Source organism: Macrobrachium rosenbergii, chromosome 44 (assembly GCF_040412425.1).
Source record: "Macrobrachium rosenbergii isolate ZJJX-2024 chromosome 44, ASM4041242v1, whole genome shotgun sequence".
NCBI lineage: Eukaryota > Metazoa > Arthropoda > Malacostraca > Decapoda > Palaemonidae > Macrobrachium > Macrobrachium rosenbergii.
The window spans coordinates 38090985-38110049 of NC_089784.1; the positions used below are offsets into that span (position 1 = coordinate 38090985).

Consider the following 19065-nt stretch of genomic DNA (forward strand, 5'->3'; position numbering starts at 1 on the left):
TCTTTGTTCTTTGTTTTCCAAGTATGAAGAAAAATGTGACCAACGGTGCGAGGGGTAGGGGTGTACTTGTGGGTGTTTCATGTCTCCTCATATGGTAGATCCCCACAGGCATTGTAGGTGAAGGGTGTGTACTCATTCTTCCCCTTGCAAGGAGTGTCCTGGTTGATCTTCCCCACAGTGGAAGAAGTTTGGCAAGAGGAGGGAAGGATAAGGCATTTGTTGGCTTCTTGGAGGAGTGGGAACACCCGGAATCCTTCTGGCTCTTTTCCTCTGCAATCTTCCATTCCTATCCACCTGCCTGCAAGTAGGTAGTATTATCCTTCCTCAAAGGGATAGTATTCCAGTGGAGTAGTCTGGATGACAAAGCTGTTGGTAGTGGTGCCCTATCAAGCAACTGCCTCACCCTATTATCCATATGGTTGTGATGTTCCAGATAGGCTACTAAGGAGACATTGTCTCTGGAGTACCTGCAAAAGGTATGGCCTATGCTTAACACCCTGGTGGTCCATCTTGCACAACATTTCTGGAAAACCTGCTGGAGGAGAAAAAGGAACTGTCTCCAACACCTTCCTTTCCTGTTGTGTCTGAGGCTGCCCAAGCCTCTTTCCCTGCTGCAAAGCAGTAGTATCCTCATGTTGAAGTGGTCTCTCTAGTGGCAGATCCTTTGGTTGGTACATTGTCTTCTTCAGTTCTAGCCTCAACCTTCTCATTATTGTGAAAGACTAGCAAGACATGGGAGAGAGAGTGAAGCAATACTCTCAGTAGTCTCCCTCATCATCAAGCTTGTCTTTATCCTCCTCCTCATCCTCAAACTTTGTTCCACCAAGTGGACAGAAGAAGAAGAGGAAGTCTAGGCCTTGCACAAGAAGTCCAGGCAAATTTGTGCTCTTCCTTCTTGGAGGGGAGCAGGGTCCCATGATCACTGGCGCATGAGCATTGTGCCTTCATAATGTGAAGGTAAGTGGTGAGGCAGCAAGTGCTAATACAGTAGCTGCCCAAGGACTCCTGGAAGCAATCAAAGAGGTTGTTGAGGAAGGTGACTTTTACCCCAGCATATATATTCAAGCAGACAAGATGGGATTATATTGGAAACAAATACTGGACCTAACTTACAAAAGTAAAGAAGGGAAGTTGATGCCTGACTTTAAAGCAGGCAAGATAGATTGACTCATACTTGGTGGCAATGCTCCTAGGATCTGAAAAGGAAACCTCTGTTAATAAACTCCCCAAAGAACCCAGGAGGCCTTAAAAACATAGCAAGGACTCTCTGCCTGTTGTGTAGATGAGTAACCCCAAAGCCTGGGTAACAATGGCCATTTTCCAAGACTGGCATACACCATTTTATCCAAGAGAGGACATCTGTTTTGACATTCTTATGTTAATTTATATTGGCCTGCGCTGCCCCCCCTATTCATGGGACTCTAAAGTCACTTTTTAGCAGACAGTGAAGGCAACCACCTGTGACTCTGAAAGGACCTAGCAGTAGTTTTGGAAGGATTAGAGTATTTACAAAGCCATCATGAACATTTATTTTGCATGGATGAAGTTACGGCCTTGGACACAAATATGGAAGAACCTGTGTGCGACATGAGGAGTTCAGTAATGAAGACATCTGTGAATGGGAAGCTCAAAAAAAGCAGGAAGAGAAAGAAGAACAATGTTGATAGCAAAAGGGTTAAGTTGAATTGAGAAAGCTGTGTCAGTGTTTGAAGTGCAAGACTCAAATGTGGAACAGTACACCAAGGTTGCAGCAGCCATTCATAAAGCAATGCATCAAAACCAACCCATCTATGATGAAAACAGGAGAGCCTCTACTAAGATATCACTGGATTGGTTCTCCAAGAGGGCAGATATATTGAAGCTCACCATGAATTTGAACCAGTGCCATTGGCATCAGGTTACATCTTGCAGGAGGGTCATCAGCCAATGGAATAAAACAATTGGGTTTTTTTTTCTTAAACATAGCCCAGTTTAGCAAAATTGGAACTCACACAGTATGCAGAATATATAAACTTTTTCATGTACTTCATTGCACTTTTTCAAGGAAACATTTGGTTTTATTGATAGAAAACTTTATTATTGTACAAGGCTATACATATGCCTTAGGCTAATTACAGTACAGGATGCGTAGGCTAACTTTGTTAGACTTGTGAACAAATTGAACTTTGAAACAAACCCTCAGAACAGAACTCAATCATTTTCAGAGAACTAACTGTACACTGTATGTGCTCGTGCAGTGTCATTGCTCATGCCCCACACATTCACTACTTATCCTGCGTGTGTGTGTGTGTGTGCATGCAATGTCTGTGATTTACACTACTAAGTTTTTCAGATATGGCACATACTTGTGTTGGGTGGCTTGATCTCTTGGTGTACATATACTACCAGAGCTTGTATACAGTGCGTTTGTTAATACAGCATGCCCTATGATGACAGGGTATCAGAATGATTTTCTGTGATGGCTACTGCCATGTGTGAAGAGGACAGGTTATGGACATTAGTTTTGCTCATTCACAATAAGCTCCAACATCTTGGTTTATTGGCTTTATGTGTAACACAATTAGTTTCAAGTACAGTAGTAGTGTCCCTGATCACAGGAGCAGTCCTGGACAGGCTACTCTGTCAAATGCCTCTCCTGGGGAGGAATCATCTCACTATGCAGGGATCAGTTGGGATTTAAGGCTCCAGTATCTTTAAAATCCATGCAAGCAAGTTGGGTGGCTTACTACCAGTTTTCATGATTTTTGCACTTTTCCTCATGTTCCAACACAGAATTGGCCTATGTACTGAGCACTGGTCAGATTCTGATCATTTGCTGGCATATGAGGAGCAGGTCAGGTTAGCTTAGAACATGCTTGTGTGTTGAATGATCCCATTCCAGATGTAGGCCATCTTGGGCATGTCTTCCACAAGTGTGTACTATCAGATATTTGTTACCCATGAATATCTAGACCATGAGGATTGTGGTATGAGGTCTTTGGTGGACATGCTGTATATAGAAGGTATCTAATAATACTTACACACAATGCATGTATAGCACTGCTTGTGTTATTGTTGGCATAATCTCTGTATTGTATGCAAATGGATAATTCTCTAACAATATCTTGCACTTAGTAGGGACCGTGCATATGACGAGAGTCTTTTCTAGGTATGTATGGGTGTTTTGTGTGCTAATACCCATTAAAGGTAGATTATGTGATTTCACACTTTGCCTCCTCTTAATGTTACAAAAACCTAATATCATTGGTTCTCAATGCCATGGGTGCTCAGTTCTGTTGATGCCTGATAATGCAGGTGATTAATGCAGTGGATGCCTGAAGCTGTGGTGCCCTGCACCAGGTAACCTTTCACAGCCTTAGGTCCTGTTTGCAACCCAGCAATGCTGTTTTGGAGATGTAATTTACTGGTGTCATGGCAGCTTTTGTTGCAGCCCATCACAGGTATATCTCTCTATCTGGCACAGACCCTGCCTTCTAAGCAAAGATTTGCATTAGGAAATCTTCCCAGAGAGATTTCACTTTTCTGACCCACTCTCAAGAACATTGGAGTATTCCTCTTGTTTATACCTTTGAATGGATCCTCTTGAGGAGGTGGCAGTCAAGTTCTCCCAGAGGAACAGGTGCCTAACACATACTTTTACTACAGGAAACTTTCTCCACTCTTTTGCTCTCTCCCTCCTTGACCTATTCCCTGTGACACCAGGTTGGAAGGTTTGCCAGCACTGGCTCTTCTCTCACTGACTTCCAATAATTTCCCAGGGCCTTCAGGTTAATTCTACTTACTGAAGGGCAAGTTTTCCATAGCTACCTCTGTACTGAAATTATTGAAGAACAATTGGTACACCTTTGGGAAGAGTCAAGGTCCCACTCACCCCTTGGATTCTAGCAATAATACCTGATCTTTCATCTTCTGAACCCTAACTTTTAAGGCACAGAAGGTGGGTGGGTGGAGAGATGACAGAAGCTCTGGGAATGGATTTTGGTGGGTTCCTTATCCAAATCTACTTTTTAATACTGATACTGGTTTTAAATAGGCTTTTTGCCACCTTTTAAGGAGAATTCTTAGCCTTTCTATAGTTCTGTAATCTCTACTGTTTGGTTTGGGTCAGATTGCCACTTGATGTTCGACCTGAAAGAGAATTCCACTTGATGTTCGACCTGAAAGAGAATTCTTGGAATGGAACCCAGGGAGATGCTATTCCTTGAAGACTACTTTATACAGTGCTAGGAAAACTGCCAGTGGGAAAATTGCTGTTGGGAGTATTTCCCTTGGGTATACTGTATTGCCCTTGGGTAAATTGCCATTATGGAAAAATTGTCATTGTGGGATAATTGCCATGGAGAAAACTGCCAGGCAGAAAATTGCCATTTAATAAGTACAATTTATAAAGAAAATAAAGGATTGCAAGGAAAAACCATTACTATCAAAACTTTGTGAATTTATTGAAAAGCTTTACTTGGAAAAAATGTTGATACACCTAAAAATATGCTTATTACATGCGATGCCTCTTAAATACATTTTATTATTACTGTCATAATTTGAAATGAGGTTGCCAGTCGAACAGGTAGGTCTCTGTACTTTTTTGTGCATATGAAGTGTATCACCTCTTTCTAGTTGGATTCTTTTTGATAGCCAAACCTTCTTCACTTTTCAGAGCATTGATTAATTTCCATATATTAGGGTGACTATTGCTGATGGATTTTTTCAAGGAATTGTGAATTGTGAAAGGCCACAACACTATTATTAGTACAAGGCAGTGAGTTCTCGAAAAAGGAAAAAACGTTCCAAATTTCAACCAGGAAAAGTGGTATATTTCTTCTGTTATAACAGGTTCCTCTTTCATTTCCTATATGCATATATTCAAAGTATGATAAACATTCAGGCGGGATGTCTTCGTCATCAGAGAGTTCTTCAAAAGCAGATATGACATCTTGTGGTGGCACAAACGTGAGTGCTGAGAAATGTCGCATTTTCAAATTAAACTCTTTATCATTATGATATTGGTGCCTTGGTCCTATGTCAATCATTTTCCTGTACAGTGCTTGACCAAAGTGAAAAAATAGCCATTATAATTAGAATTAGGAAAGACATGTTTTACTGCCTTTAGAGAGGCTTTTTGTAAAATCACCTGTTACATGCTCAGGAATATCACCAACAGATTCCTTGATTTTGTTGCAAACAGTAATGTAGCCTCTGTTTTGTTTGGCACAAGGGCAACAACTCAAGGAAGTGTTATATTTTCGATCTGAACATGAACTGTGAGAATTTGGTAATAAATTTCAGAAGCAATCTTGAATGTACCATCAACTGCCCATTTTTTGTACTGCTTAAGATTCTTTAGCCCTTCATTCGAAACAAAGGTCAATATTCTATCGCCATCACTTATTCCAGAGTCATATTGAAGAAATCGGGCTCTTGAAGAAAGATTTTGAAATTGCAATGGAATATCATAGCTGCTTCTTTGTCTCCAATTCCTAATATTTCAACTCACATGACATAGATTTAGCAATTGAGAAAGTAGTACACATTCATCAAGACTGGTGGCAAATTCAGACACTAAGGAACAACTTGATTGTTGAGAAGAAGCTATTTCAGCTTTTAAATTTCTTTGAGCTTGTTTAGCTTCAACTTAATCTTTGCTTGATGAGGATATATGGTAAAAAAAATTTCAAACTTTTATTCTTGCCATTCAGATGGTAAATTTATTGCAAATCATCGACCAGAAAGTCTTTTCCTCTCACTTTTTATCACAGACACCATAATGGGCTGAAAAGATTTAAAAACAGCAAATTCAAAAGAAGCTATTGGAATACTGACTGTTGATATAATTGATAGTGCAAGACTTTCTTCTTTTGGAAAATTTAAAAGACTTGTTTGTTTGCTAATTTGTAAGATGATAGTTTAAATGTAAAACAGGCAATTCTCTGCTTGACAGTTTTCTCCTTGTAGTTCATAGCTTAAAAGACATGCTTGCTAATTTGAAAGATGATAGTTGAGAAGTAAATGGCCAATTAAGAGTAATGGTTTTTGCTTTCAATCTTCATTTCAAAATATGGTTTCCAATTCTCCATAGAAAGACAACAGCAGTGATTTTCTATAAAATGTAAACAGGAAAAAATGAAGAAGTTGACTTGAAAATGAAACGTCATCATATGCCCATAAATCAAACAGCAAACTTCTTAGGCATAACCTTAGATACCCCAGACACACACACACACACACACACACCTACACTGGAAAGCAAATACTGTACAGTATAGCCTATATGAAAGTCAAATGCAAAAAAAAAAAGTGCATTAATTTTGATTTAATAAAGAAATTATCTCCACAAATCGGGAGCTGTACAAAGCAACTCTCTTATACCTTTCCTAGACTATGGATGTCAGATATACAGTTCGGCCTCGAGTACAGCTTTAAAAAGTTTAGATCCAGTTCCTAATAAAGGACTCAGAATATGTACTGGAGCTTTAAAATCTTCCCCAAACTCCTCTGTCCAAGTCGAGTGGTGAATCACTTCATCGTAGTGCAATAAAAATACCAGCAAGTGATTCACCCATGAAAAACTTTTTGATCAAAGAGTTATAATTATGAACAATCACTCACCTCATTTCCCAGTTAGAGGCAATAGCTTGAGTAAAGAATATGAATATAAAATTTCCTTGAATATAGCAACCTCCTTCTTGGAGTATGCATAAGATATGAACTTGTACAAACTTGAAATATTTGTCACAAAACTATGCATATACCCCAGAACATCATAAACAACATACAGTGGAACACAGACAAGAGGTTCTCACTATGCAATTTACACTGAGGAGACCAAATCTTTGTTAGGCGTGGTATTTGCAGCCTCATTACCCAACAAAACATTCCAGATTCCCTTGCCCAAAAATGCTTCTGTTTTAACAGCAGAATTATGTGCAATAGGATCAGACAGTAAAATGATAGAAGATATACCATCACAGAAATTTGAAATGTGTAATCTGGAGGTGATTTATAATTTAAGAAATTTAGGCCAAACACTGGGGCACTTCTGGCTAGTCAGTGCTCAACACAGTGGAAAGAGGGAGTTGGCAAGGTTGGCCAGCAAGATAAAGAGATTCAGATAATATAGGAGAAGAAGTAAAAGAATCTTAAGTTGGAACTGGGAAATACCCACAGTTGTATGAAGAAGTCAAGTCAGACAGGTAGGACAGCATGTTTAAAGAAAGTAAGCATGATTGGAGGTAAAGTCAAAGGCTAAAAGGTGGGTGCAGATAGGAGGCGAAGAAACGCTGCAAACTCGCTTACTAACGCCTACAGTGTACCACATGAAGTGCACAGATAGCACCACTACCCTATGGGAATTCTAGAATTGGTATAGAAACCCTTCAGAATTTTAATTAAGAAATACCCTTTCTTAACAAATGAAATATTCACTCACAAATTATACAAAGATGGTGATAACACAGAAATATGTCGGATTCCTGCCCGTGAAGGCATTAAGGAAATGAAGAAGCCGATAAAGCAGCCAAAGCTACAACTATTGTGACATGATCATGCATAGATATTTTATTAGTGATTACTATAACAACTCTAAAACATGTATAATCTATAAATGGCAGAATAGCTGGAACAATCAACTGTATATAACATTTTCAAACAAATCAAGCCCAGTGTTGGAATATGGAATTCATCACATCAAAAGGATAGAATTACAAGAATTTTGACACGTCTTAGAAAAATTGGTCAATCTTGTTTGACCAATGGATTCTGATGTATAGCCCACATGATCCAGTCCCTCTACTTTACAGTAACATTAACTGTTAAACATTTTTTGTGTGAATGCCCAAAATATAATGGACGATGAATGTGAAGTTTTGGACACAAATCAGTTAAGGAAATTTTGTCAGAATCTCCAACATTTTCAATTACCCAATTATGAAATGTATAAAGTGATAATTTAAGGTACTGTATAGAATCCGAACCGTATAAGAAAAAATCTTTTGGACCAGTCCTATGAGAGCTAAATAAATTCACTCTGTGAGGTGGTCAAAATAATAATGATAATCAAGGCCAATGCAGAGACACGACCATTATTCAAACTGCCATGGTCTGAGTTTGCTTGTAGTGTTTTGGACCAGGTGAAAAGTCCAATCTCCAGATCAGAAGGTTCCCTGCTCTTTACCAGATATTGTAAGCTCCTTCCTCTGCCACTAACACTCCAAACAGTATTATGCACAAGAACCTTCTCTTGGGCCTGGTATTCACGATCAGGTTTACTTGTCAGTCCACCTGTCAGTTCATCGAATCTGGCGTTAAAACTTACGTGTAGGCGACAGTTTGTGGGCGGAGTCAGTCCACCCGCCAGAATGGATGAACCGATGGAATTATCTAAAGTTTTTCCGACCGACTAACAGGTGGTTGCACGGGTGGACGGGTCAGCAACGATTTTATGACAGTTCGCTGCCGGATTTCGCCTGGGAAGGATCTCAGCCACTCTGACCAGAACATGCATAAACTTTGTACAGGCCTAATTCATTTTGTTGTTAGACCCTGCAGCACTGTTTGTAGACCGTTGTGAGTCCAAATCTTATGATAAAAAATAAATAAAAATATTTCCATGTGATAGACAATTTTTTTATGAAAGGTGTTACTAGTGAAAGTAGGCTTCACGGTCCATTTCATAAATAACTGAACCAACCCCCAGTTCTAATTTAACCTAGTTCATTACTATTGGGTGAGAATAGATATCTCTCTTTAATAGGAAATATTTAGACCATACTCTTTTGTGGTTTTTTGCTTCTTTCCTGTTTTTAAATGAATTGCCGCAGCAGCTAGTCTATGTAGCTCCACCTCCTTATCAGCCAGCGAAGTTTTAATCGCTGCATGTAGTGTTGCCACGACGAAGGCTACGCGAAAACTGAGGGCAATGACCTCGAGTTGGCAGTCCGACTGACAGTTCTACTCTTTACGTGTGGACGCTCATCCGTCGAACGGTTGCAGGTGAACTGCAGGTGAACCTGATCGTGAATACCTGGCCTTATAGGTGGAGTTGTCAATCTATAGTCTATCAAAAATATTCTTTTGAGAGATCCAGACAAGAGGGTACTTCATTCTTGTCCAAGGAGTCAAGAGCCATAGCTTCCTTCCAGGCAACAACGTGGCCCGACCTCTTGTTGAACCCCTTCTGACTTCATCATCATCTGTGGATGAGAAGGTGAGCTTTCTGAGTCCTAACTTTTGGGTGAACTTCGTATTGAGAAGTTGTGATATGCTATCTGTACTTTTCTCATAACAGGTTTTGGTTTGAGTAATCTCCTTGCAAAATGGGTCAGGTCTGGGATCCAGTTTACTCTTCCCAAAGAATATAATAGAGACAATGGTTAAGAAGAGACACTTGAACAGCTGGGACTCCAAAATCCACCATACAGTCTACTTCAAGTCCTCTGGAGTTTCTGCATTGTAAAGGTCTTTCTTTTTTTTTTTAAACTGAGACAAGAAAGTCGGCCTTTTCTTCTAGAAAGAGCTAGGAGTCTTCCAAACCCCTTTGGCCATCCCCTCCAGCTCCAGTCAGAAAGGGAGGTAAGAGGAAGAAGAAGGGAAGGGGATGCTGAGGTAAACAGTCCCCCCTTTCCAGCTGCCACTTGTAGAGGTATGGCTGTCATGCCTTTGGGCAATGTGACAGAGACAAGGGGCAGGGTTTGGGTGGTCTGTATCCTCCAGGATACTTATAGGCTACATTTCAGGGACTGACACCCTACCTTTTCTCAGTTACCTATCATGTTGTGGCCCACCCTTTCAAGACCCCATGAACCTTTGGCCCTGTCAGTAGAAGTGAGGGCATCACTGAAAGAAAATGGACTGTAGGTTGTAGCTGACCACTCTCCAAACTTCTAGTAATCTTTTTTTTGGTGAAGAAGTCAACTGGTGGCTAGAGACCAGTCATCAACCTCTCTCTCTCTCTCTCAGACTCGTTTCAAGAGGGAAATAACTTGTTTCATGTTGGATTCTATGAGAGAGAATGACTTTATCCTTTCAGTGAATCAGAAGCACATGTACCGTGAGATGCCTATCCATCAGCCCTCCAGGAAGTACATCCACTTTATTGCAAAGAGACTACAAGTTCACATCTCTGTGCTGCAGACTAGCAACAGTCGCTGCCCCCTTCCCCTAGTTTTTAACGGGAATGTTCATCTTAGTGTCAGTTTGAGCACATTTGCAAGGAATATGTGTGCTGTATTACTTAGACTATTGGTTAGTTCTGGCTTCCTCAGAGGTGCAGTTGCTCTGGAACAGAGAACTGCTCCTCCTCCTCCTCCTGTTTTGTCACAATCTTGTGCTCATGGTCAACTGGCAGAAACCAGAGCTCATGCCCAAGTAGCAGGCACGTATTAGGCATGATAGAAACAGCAGCTGCAAGAGTCTCTCTCTCTGTCTCTTGTGTCAACAAGCTCAGGAAGTGACAGCTCAATTCCTGTCGCAAGAGGAACAACCAGCGCGACTTGGTAGGTTGTCCTCAGCCACCTGCTCTTGGATGCATCAAAGGAGAGGCAGGGCTTATGCCTGGGAGGTTTCTCTGCCTCAGGCATGTGGACAAAGGGTAAACCTCATTTGCATATCAACATCTTGGGAATGCAAACAGCCCTGAGATCATGAAATGAGCCATTCTTATGTCGAGTGACAACAAGACCATAGAGGCTCACATCACCTCTGCTAGTTGGCTAGGCAGATGCATGAGTGGGTAGTTTGCCATGCCATTGAGCTGTCAACCAGGTTCATTCCAGGCAGGAGGAATATCTTTGAAGGCCAGCCCAGCTGCCAGTGTTAGGTATTAGGGATGTAGTGGACCCTACGTTCTCACATTGCAAAAAGGCTCTCTTCCACCATTCCATCTGACTTACCAAGTGATCAATTGAGTCACTCCAGAACTTAGATAACACTGGTGCTTACTTGTTGTTCTCATCCCAAGTGGAATCCCAATCTGTTAGCTCTTCTGATTGAGGTCATTGGAGATTTTCCCCTTTGCCCCACTCTTCTCTGTCAGCCATACAGTTTGAGGTAACATTAATTAATGTGTACCAAGGGGTGGACCATTTCAACTGATTACAGCAAAATGCATACTTACCAATCCACCTTAATTGAGGCAGGCCCCTCTCAGTCCCTGGACCAGGTCTTCTGACTGAACATCTGGACCTCTCTTACTTGCTAGAGTTGTCCAGATTCAAGTAAGCCTCAAAGTTTTGCTAACCTTGTTGGCTTCAGCCTCAGGAGTGGAGTGTGACTCTCTTCCTCTGCAGCCTAACTCAGAGACAGTGAACCCCTTGTGATAGGCCTCAAATTGAGATATCAGCCTTGTTCTGTTGACTAGGCCCTTCATACTTTGTCTGGTTCTTAGAGGGGCTGGGGTGGAGTGAGTTATAACCAAAGTTATTAACTGAACCCATCAATACATAATTAATAAAAGTTTTAGCTCTTTCCAACTTGTGTTGCCCTATCAATAAGGCACCACTTGCTTTTCCAATGATTTTCCTAAAATGAGAGTTCAGACATATAACTCTGGCTCAGGGCCCTACCAGTTTTACAGCCCTCTACCAGACTGTATTGAAGGTCACTGGTTTTGTGACCCAGAAAATGGCATATTCAGTTGGGAGTTTAACTTGCCAGTCAGTCAAGGGACTACCCTCCCATCTAAGGAGTGGGTCTTTTACATAAAAGACAATGGTTTGTGTTCCTGTAGGAACAAATTACAAATTTTCAAAGTAATGTGTATTTTTCGTAGGTGTACAAATCAGATACTATTATCATAATGCCACCTCACTCTTCTGTAGCTCCTGATGTTGAAGGAAAAGGTATTTACTCCTGACAGATGTGTTTGTGGGGGGGTGGGGGATGGTTTCCTCACTCCAATTAAGCACCTTATTAGCAAGTTTCAACAACCAATTACAACTCGTGCCGAGGAATGCTGCTACATTAATGGATATATTTTGTAATACTTAAGAAAAACACAACTTTCTTTGGAAATTTGTGATTTTGAAAATAAAACTTAGAATTAACAAACTGGGATAGGAAATTTGTTAAATACAGTATGGATTCTTCAAAGATAGGTGGCAATTATGTTAAGTAAACAAGACATAATGATACAACATAATGATAAGGTTATCAACTACAGTATAAGGTAAAATTAATCTGTCTAACGTCAAATGCTGACAGAGCAATAATGCTAGAAGGCGCTGGTTCTTAAGTTAGACTACAGGTAAGGTGACAGTTGCAAACACACTAAGTGAAATATCAGTTACTGAAATATCAGAAATGAAAATCAACTTACATAGAAGACAATTAACCTATCTATAATAGTGCTGACAAAAGTAGTCATTCACTATAAGTACAGAATATAAAGTAGGTCAGCAATTACAGATAGTAAGGTAACATAATTGATATCTTGAATAAAAACAGTGTTAGCAGGAAGAATAAACTTCTTTTACTAGATAAGTAATTAATGGCATGCAGTAAAAACTTGAAAAAATTGTATTTGACAATTCTTAAGAGTGAATATACAAAAATGCTTAACACATTAATGATCCATAATATTTACTTCACTACTTTAGAAGGTAAATACTTTATGCAGGAAATAAGGAGGTGTTTAATGTCTTACCAGTGAACTGGAAAACCTGATAATCTGCAAAGTATTCTTATTTCTCTCACACTTCTTATACTAACAAGAGAGAATAGTGTAAAAACTGAAATACATTAGCTTTAAACTATACCTAAAAAAGGAAAACCCAATTAATCTTGCTGAAGAAAACAAGGTGTGATATACTTTACAGAGCTGTTGCCATCATGATAGACATGAATAATTAGGTTTGTGGACAGATACTTGATGGCCTGATGGTGCTAGTGTTCCATGAGGAAGTTCTTGTCCTCTTATGTAAAAACACTGAGTCTTGGGAATACAGCTGATTGCAATTTGGGCTTACTATGATTGATAATTTTAGTATGAAAGGTTTAAAAAAATATGTATGTCTTTGGCCTGGTTGTAATTTTTCCTTACACATTCTTTACAGCTGAAGAGCCATGCATCATGGTCATCGAGAGAAGCGCCACAGAGATAGACATGAATTTGCTGTGGAACGCAGGGTTGAATTTAAAGTGCACCCACGTGGAAAATATGATTATCGGCAAGCTGTTTTTAGGAGACCTATGTTCATTGGAGATTTTTCTTTAGATGATAACAGGCAGTTTTGCCATGACAGGAGGAACTTGAATTATATTCCAGTTGATTTTGAATCAACAAAAGAGGTATGGCAGGTATTTACAGCAACAGTTCTAGTCATTCAATTATATAAAATATTATTTCCAAAAGCAGTTCATTTAAATGCACAGAACTTTATAAATGATTATGTCCATACAACAAATAAATCTTCTATTTTACTTTTGTTGTAACACTGGTGGATAGAGAAAAATGGTGTAACCTGTGATGTGGTGTATATATATATATATATATATATATATATATATATATATATATATATATATATATATATATATATATATATATATATATATATATATATATATATATATATATATATATATATATATATATATATATATATATATATATATATATATATATAGAACAGCAATCCAGTTTTATGGGCTTGTCTAGCGACGAAAATCAAGTAGTTTCTATTCCTTGGCATGACTTTTAGGTATACTAACTGTTCAGGAATTAGCGAAAATCTGAAATAAATGAATAAATAGATATATAAAATGTGACGAGGAAAATAATGTTTTGCATTGCTAAGAACTGATGCTCTATCACTTTTGGTATCAAAAATTCTTCAAAAAACAAACCTTACATTATCAATTACTGTTGAATTTACTTTGTTCTTTAAAGACCATTTCCTGTTAGATGGTGCAGTAAGGGTGTAAAAAGGAACCAGTAACATCAAACAACATGCACAGTGCAAGGCAAAACGTCCCTTAAAATGCGCTAGTTCCGGTGAAGAGAAATACTGAAAGTGGAAAGAGATCAATAGGAATAAAGCGGTTACCAACCACCGTCACTTTCTCCAATATATCAAAACACTGAATCATATTTCGAAAAACTACAAAGGTTAAAATATTTGTGATAAAACCAAACTTCTCCTTGGATGAAAATGTATCTGTTGGGGATGAAAATGGGCAGCAAGAAATACAGTAAAAGAATGTGTCGCTGAAATAACTTTCCAAATCCACACAGGACCTTTGATCCTTAGGACAAGATGTCTTGAGTATGAGGTCAGCTTGGAATCTCCATTAATGTGGTCTTCAACGATAGGCACTGGTAAGACCCAGGCTTCCGGGCAACAAAGACAGAGTGCTTCTTTGTAGAGGGGGATTGGCAGGAGCCAACCAACAAGGAGTCTGCCTTCCAGTGATGTTGGTAACGAACTGACATTTGACCCCTGACCTGCCTCTTTATACGTCTTCCATTTGCCACATTTTCTAGCGTGGGTTCGAGGAGCGTGGTTCCCGTTAGTCGGGGCGTCTTCAGTGCAGGTGTTCAGTCTTTGTTTTACAGTTCTGCCTGGATTATAGAAAGGAAATCGGCAGAAAGGGGTTTGGCAGAAAAGGATACAATGGAGAGGTAGTTAAGGAGGAGAGAGAAGTGTCAAATTGGTCCTTTCACTTGGAGCGGCTCAACGAGTCTTGCTCGTTTCTTATGTGGTCTGCTTGATATTTTAGTTATTTGAAATGGTAGAGGGCTACTAAGGGCATTCGTTATTCATGAATACTCATGGCAATATATACTGTAATTTCCTACAAAATGATGTTAACACTTTCATAAAAGTAACTGCCTACCACGTAAAACAATGTTACAAGGTGTTCAACTGTTTTAGTTAGGTAGGGATACCTGTCTAACAATTCTGTTCCTGCTTTTTTTTTTTTTTTTTTTTAGATTATTACCACTATCTCTTGATTGTTAACTTCTTGGTTGGAATGTAGACCTAAATGCCTTTCCTCCTGGAGCTGATTCATATATCATTGCAAACCTGAAATTATAATGCCATCCAGTTTTGGGTTGGAAACAGTCAAATAAAAATGTATTATGATGTTTTGGTATTTTAATTACTAGCAGAGGGTCACTTGAAGTAAGACGAGGTAAGCATCTAGCACTTTACACACGCATACATCACAAACATTCACACCCACGTACTTATAAAAAACCTCATACTAAACTTAACCGTTACACTTATTAGTGTATAAAATGCTGTTTTATACAAAAACCTTTACAAAATGAGCAAATGCCACTTTCATGTAGAATTCACTTTGTTTACATAAAAAAAAACACATTATGAACTGATAATGAACTGATAACAGCATTGAAATCTGTATTTGCTTTTCTTCATAATATGTCAGAACACTTCTCTGACATCAAGACCAGTCATGTTTGGTGATCTTCATGGGATATCTATCATGTCACAGCACTATGGTGTTTTCACTATTCTGAATATCTTCTGAGTCATCAGATCCAAGGCGGTCTCCAAGAAGAGAGAGCACAATATTCTTTGTTAAAAAAAATTTATCTTCAGCACATCACAACCACCCCTGACACACAAACTGAGAAACAGCAGAAGAGAAATTCTTGGGTAACAAAATATAAAAATGCACAAGTTATATCTAAATGGTTTCACATGGGTAGTTCAGAAGACCTAATGGCATAACAGGTGGGGAACATTTAATCACCACTAGCTGTAATCCTTCTATATGATCATGTCCCTTTACCACCATCATCATTATGGTTTGTATTTAAAATGTCTCAAATTTAAAGCCACGAAACCTGCATTACCCAAATTAATATTCTTTAATTTAGCTTACCTCCTCCTGTTAGTTTAAAAAACTTCATTTTAGTACAACAGCTAAATTAATATATCTTAGAAAACTCGTTAATCATCACTCAACTATATCCCACAACTGTAATCAAACATCACAACATAAACAACAATCTGTAAAAGAAGACAGAATTAGTGAAAAACGATGATGAGAAAATTATCACAGTGAAATTGTACAAGAAACATTTATAAAAATGAATGTGTTTTACAGGTTGAGTATGATTTGAACATAGGCATGGACAAGGTGGTCAGAAAGGATTATGAAGTTTTAAAGAAGGACAAACTCAGTCAGTTACTCAATTGGCTTTTAGTCAATAAGCACAAGTTTCACACCAAAGATAATGCTGGCAGGCCTTTGCAAAGGTTGGTATCTTTTTTTTTTAATTTCCAAACTACAGTAAACAAATATTTTTGCACCAAGCCTGCTGTTTTTTACTTCCTATGTTAGAATCGTTTGAAACACCTCATGAATGTAGAGTTGCTCTGTTTATTTGATTTTGATATGTGCCATGTTTTTTGTTGATTATTTTTGGTATGTTAGTCCTGTCCACTTTTAGATTGTAAATCCCATTATTTATGAATTGTTTCAGTTCATGAAGTCTTTATGTGCTTCTTCTGAATGCATACCATCTGGTGTTCAGATGGAGTAAACTTATTTTTATCGATGTTGAGTCTCTAATTGCTGTTAGTGTCGAGATTGTTGGCAACCATGACTTCGTCTTTGGTACCACCATTGTTAAAGTTTAATATGTACTCAGAGACAAAACCCCTAGCAGTTTCAGTAAGGTAGCGACAGTGAAGCACTGATACTTCATGATTTTCAGGAAGCATCATGCAAAATTAATTGAATATGTGAGTCATTTTCCCAGACCTCACCAAGAAGGTGAATACTAACAGTAAGAAGATAAAGTATTTCGTGACTATAATGGGTGACTACCTGTATACAGTAATAGATTAGCTAGTCGCTAGTCAATTTCCATTCATAGTTAGCCAGGTTACCAGTTAAGATGTCAGTCACCAGTCAGTTTTCTGTTGCTTCACTGACGTGAGATTATCAATATTTTTTCAAGCTAAGAGGAAATGACACACAAGGTGAACTTTATTTTTTCCCAATTGTATCATTTCCTGACCTCTGCTAAGGTGAGTTAAAAGAACTCTAGTTAGGTAGAACATGCAATTTCACAAATCATGAAATGCCATACTGAATTCTGGTGGTAGAAGAGAGCATAAGAAGTGGATATTTTTATAGACATTCTACTTCTTATAGTAGGAGAGATAAGCAGACTGAAAAGAGGTGATATACTTTCCATGACAAAGAATCAGTGATCAAGACAAAATGTCATAGAAACAGTATTTATGAATCAACCTGCCCTTGCCTAGGGATGGAAAGGACCTCCAGTCACTCATGGGAGAGGAGCAGACAATTTCAACCTGGATCCATTTTGCTGTTAAGTATTACCCACCTGTTGAAAACAACCTGGGAGGATTGTATGATGAAAACACACAATATCTTCCATAAGGACTTGCCTCTTTTTATGGAATCCAGGAATGAATTAGAAACTTAATCAGTGCCCAGCCCAACAGAGATGGCAAAAAAAGGTACTGTCAGAAAATGCTTCTGAAAACCTCACAGCAAAGCTTATTGTGAGTCGTCTATTAGAATCATAATTTTATTGCAAATTTTGATGGTTTTATAATAAACAAATGCTTTATAGAAAAGAGAGGTCATGGATTCACTTGCCTGCCTACACAACAGGCATACAGTACCTTTACTGTATTCAGAAAGTTATTAGTACAGATGCAAATTTCATTGAGTCTACTCTACAGTGCAAACCAGTGGAGTCAGTTACAAGAAATGGAACCTTAGTGGAAAGCTATACAGTGGACCCCTGATATTCACAGTGGTTAGGGACCACAACTGCCCACAAACAACTAAGATTCTCAAATTCTTGAGAACCCCTCTAAAAATGTTTATAACTGCCTATTTTAATACATAGTTCAAACACCAAACATACCTTAAACTATCATCCTATAAATGCTTATAATTGCCTATTTTAATAGTTCAAACACCAAATACTGTATACCTTAAACTATGATCCTAAAACACTTTACTGTATCCTCTTTTTGTGATAATGGACCAGTTTTAGAATTTGACACACTAATATCTATATAAGACTAGCACAATGCTCATTAAGGAGATAGAAACTACAGTGCTTTTATGAAAGCAGGTGGAGCTCTAAGTATCTTTTTACTAACAGAGCAAGAAGGCTGAGGTTTCATTTACTTTTAAAAGTGGCCTTGTGCAGCTTTTGCAGTATGGTAAATATTTAAATGGTGCCAGGATAGGCAAGTTCACCTGGGATATTGAGTTAACACAAGCTTGTTTATGTATGGTATCCTAATTATTCAGTCAGCAGCTCCCTAAATACTACCAGTCCATAGGAAAAGGCAGCCATTTTGTCTGAAGTTTTTGATAGTAAGCAGAGCAATGAGAAACTCAGTGTGCTTCATTCTTTTCCTGAATGTAAACTGACAAGTTTAACATCTCAGTCCTGTGAAATTAAGAATATTTTACTCAACCTTCATGATTATGGAAATGTAGAAGCAAATATTTTCAGTTTTGTATGAAAGCAGCCAATTACTTATTACGTAGCTCCAAAGCTATCTGTTATTTTGAAGTTATTTATCCAGGATGGCATCATTTTGCACTTGTTATAGAACTGGTAATGTTACTCCATTAGGTAAATGTGGTTAGGGAAGCTGTAGCCCTGCTTATTACCACTTAATTTCTATAACTCCCATATCTGATGTTTTGATTGTCTGTAGGCAAAAGGCCTGAACTTCTATGATGAAAGTAATTATCTGTTCCCTAGTTTCCTAGTTTGCAGTCTGGCTTTAACTAGGACCCAAGTGCTTGTGTTGCTCTTCTTTCAGTTTCTAGTGTTGTACAGAAATCCATAGATTCTGGTCATGAAGTTCTTAGGATTGGTCTTGACTTTAGTGCTGCACTTGGCCATGTTAATCATGATGGTCTAATTTTCAACTTAACAGATGGAAGTCAGTGGACCGTTTCTAAGTATTATTATGGTGAATGTCCAGAAGAACTCCGCATGCATAAAGTACCAAAATTAAAAGTAAAATGTAATATTTTTCATATTTAAAGCGTTTTAGACCACTTCTTATGATGAGGAAACACCCACAATTTTGC

The 19065-nt window shown here is 38.4% G+C and overlaps 1 protein-coding gene across 3 annotated transcripts in view; it reads left to right on the forward strand.

The window, feature by feature from the left end:
- Positions 1–19065, forward strand: part of LOC136829533 (decapping and exoribonuclease protein-like) — a 50981-nt gene that overhangs the window by 11446 nt on the left and 20470 nt on the right. For all 3 annotated transcript variants that reach the window (XM_067088369.1, XM_067088368.1, XM_067088370.1), the window contains exons 2-3: positions 13044–13278; positions 16069–16220. In XM_067088369.1, coding sequence (XP_066944470.1) covers positions 13054–13278; positions 16069–16220 — 377 coding nt within the window. In that variant the 5' untranslated portion in view covers positions 13044–13053. The remainder of the gene's footprint in view (positions 1–13043; positions 13279–16068; positions 16221–19065) is intronic.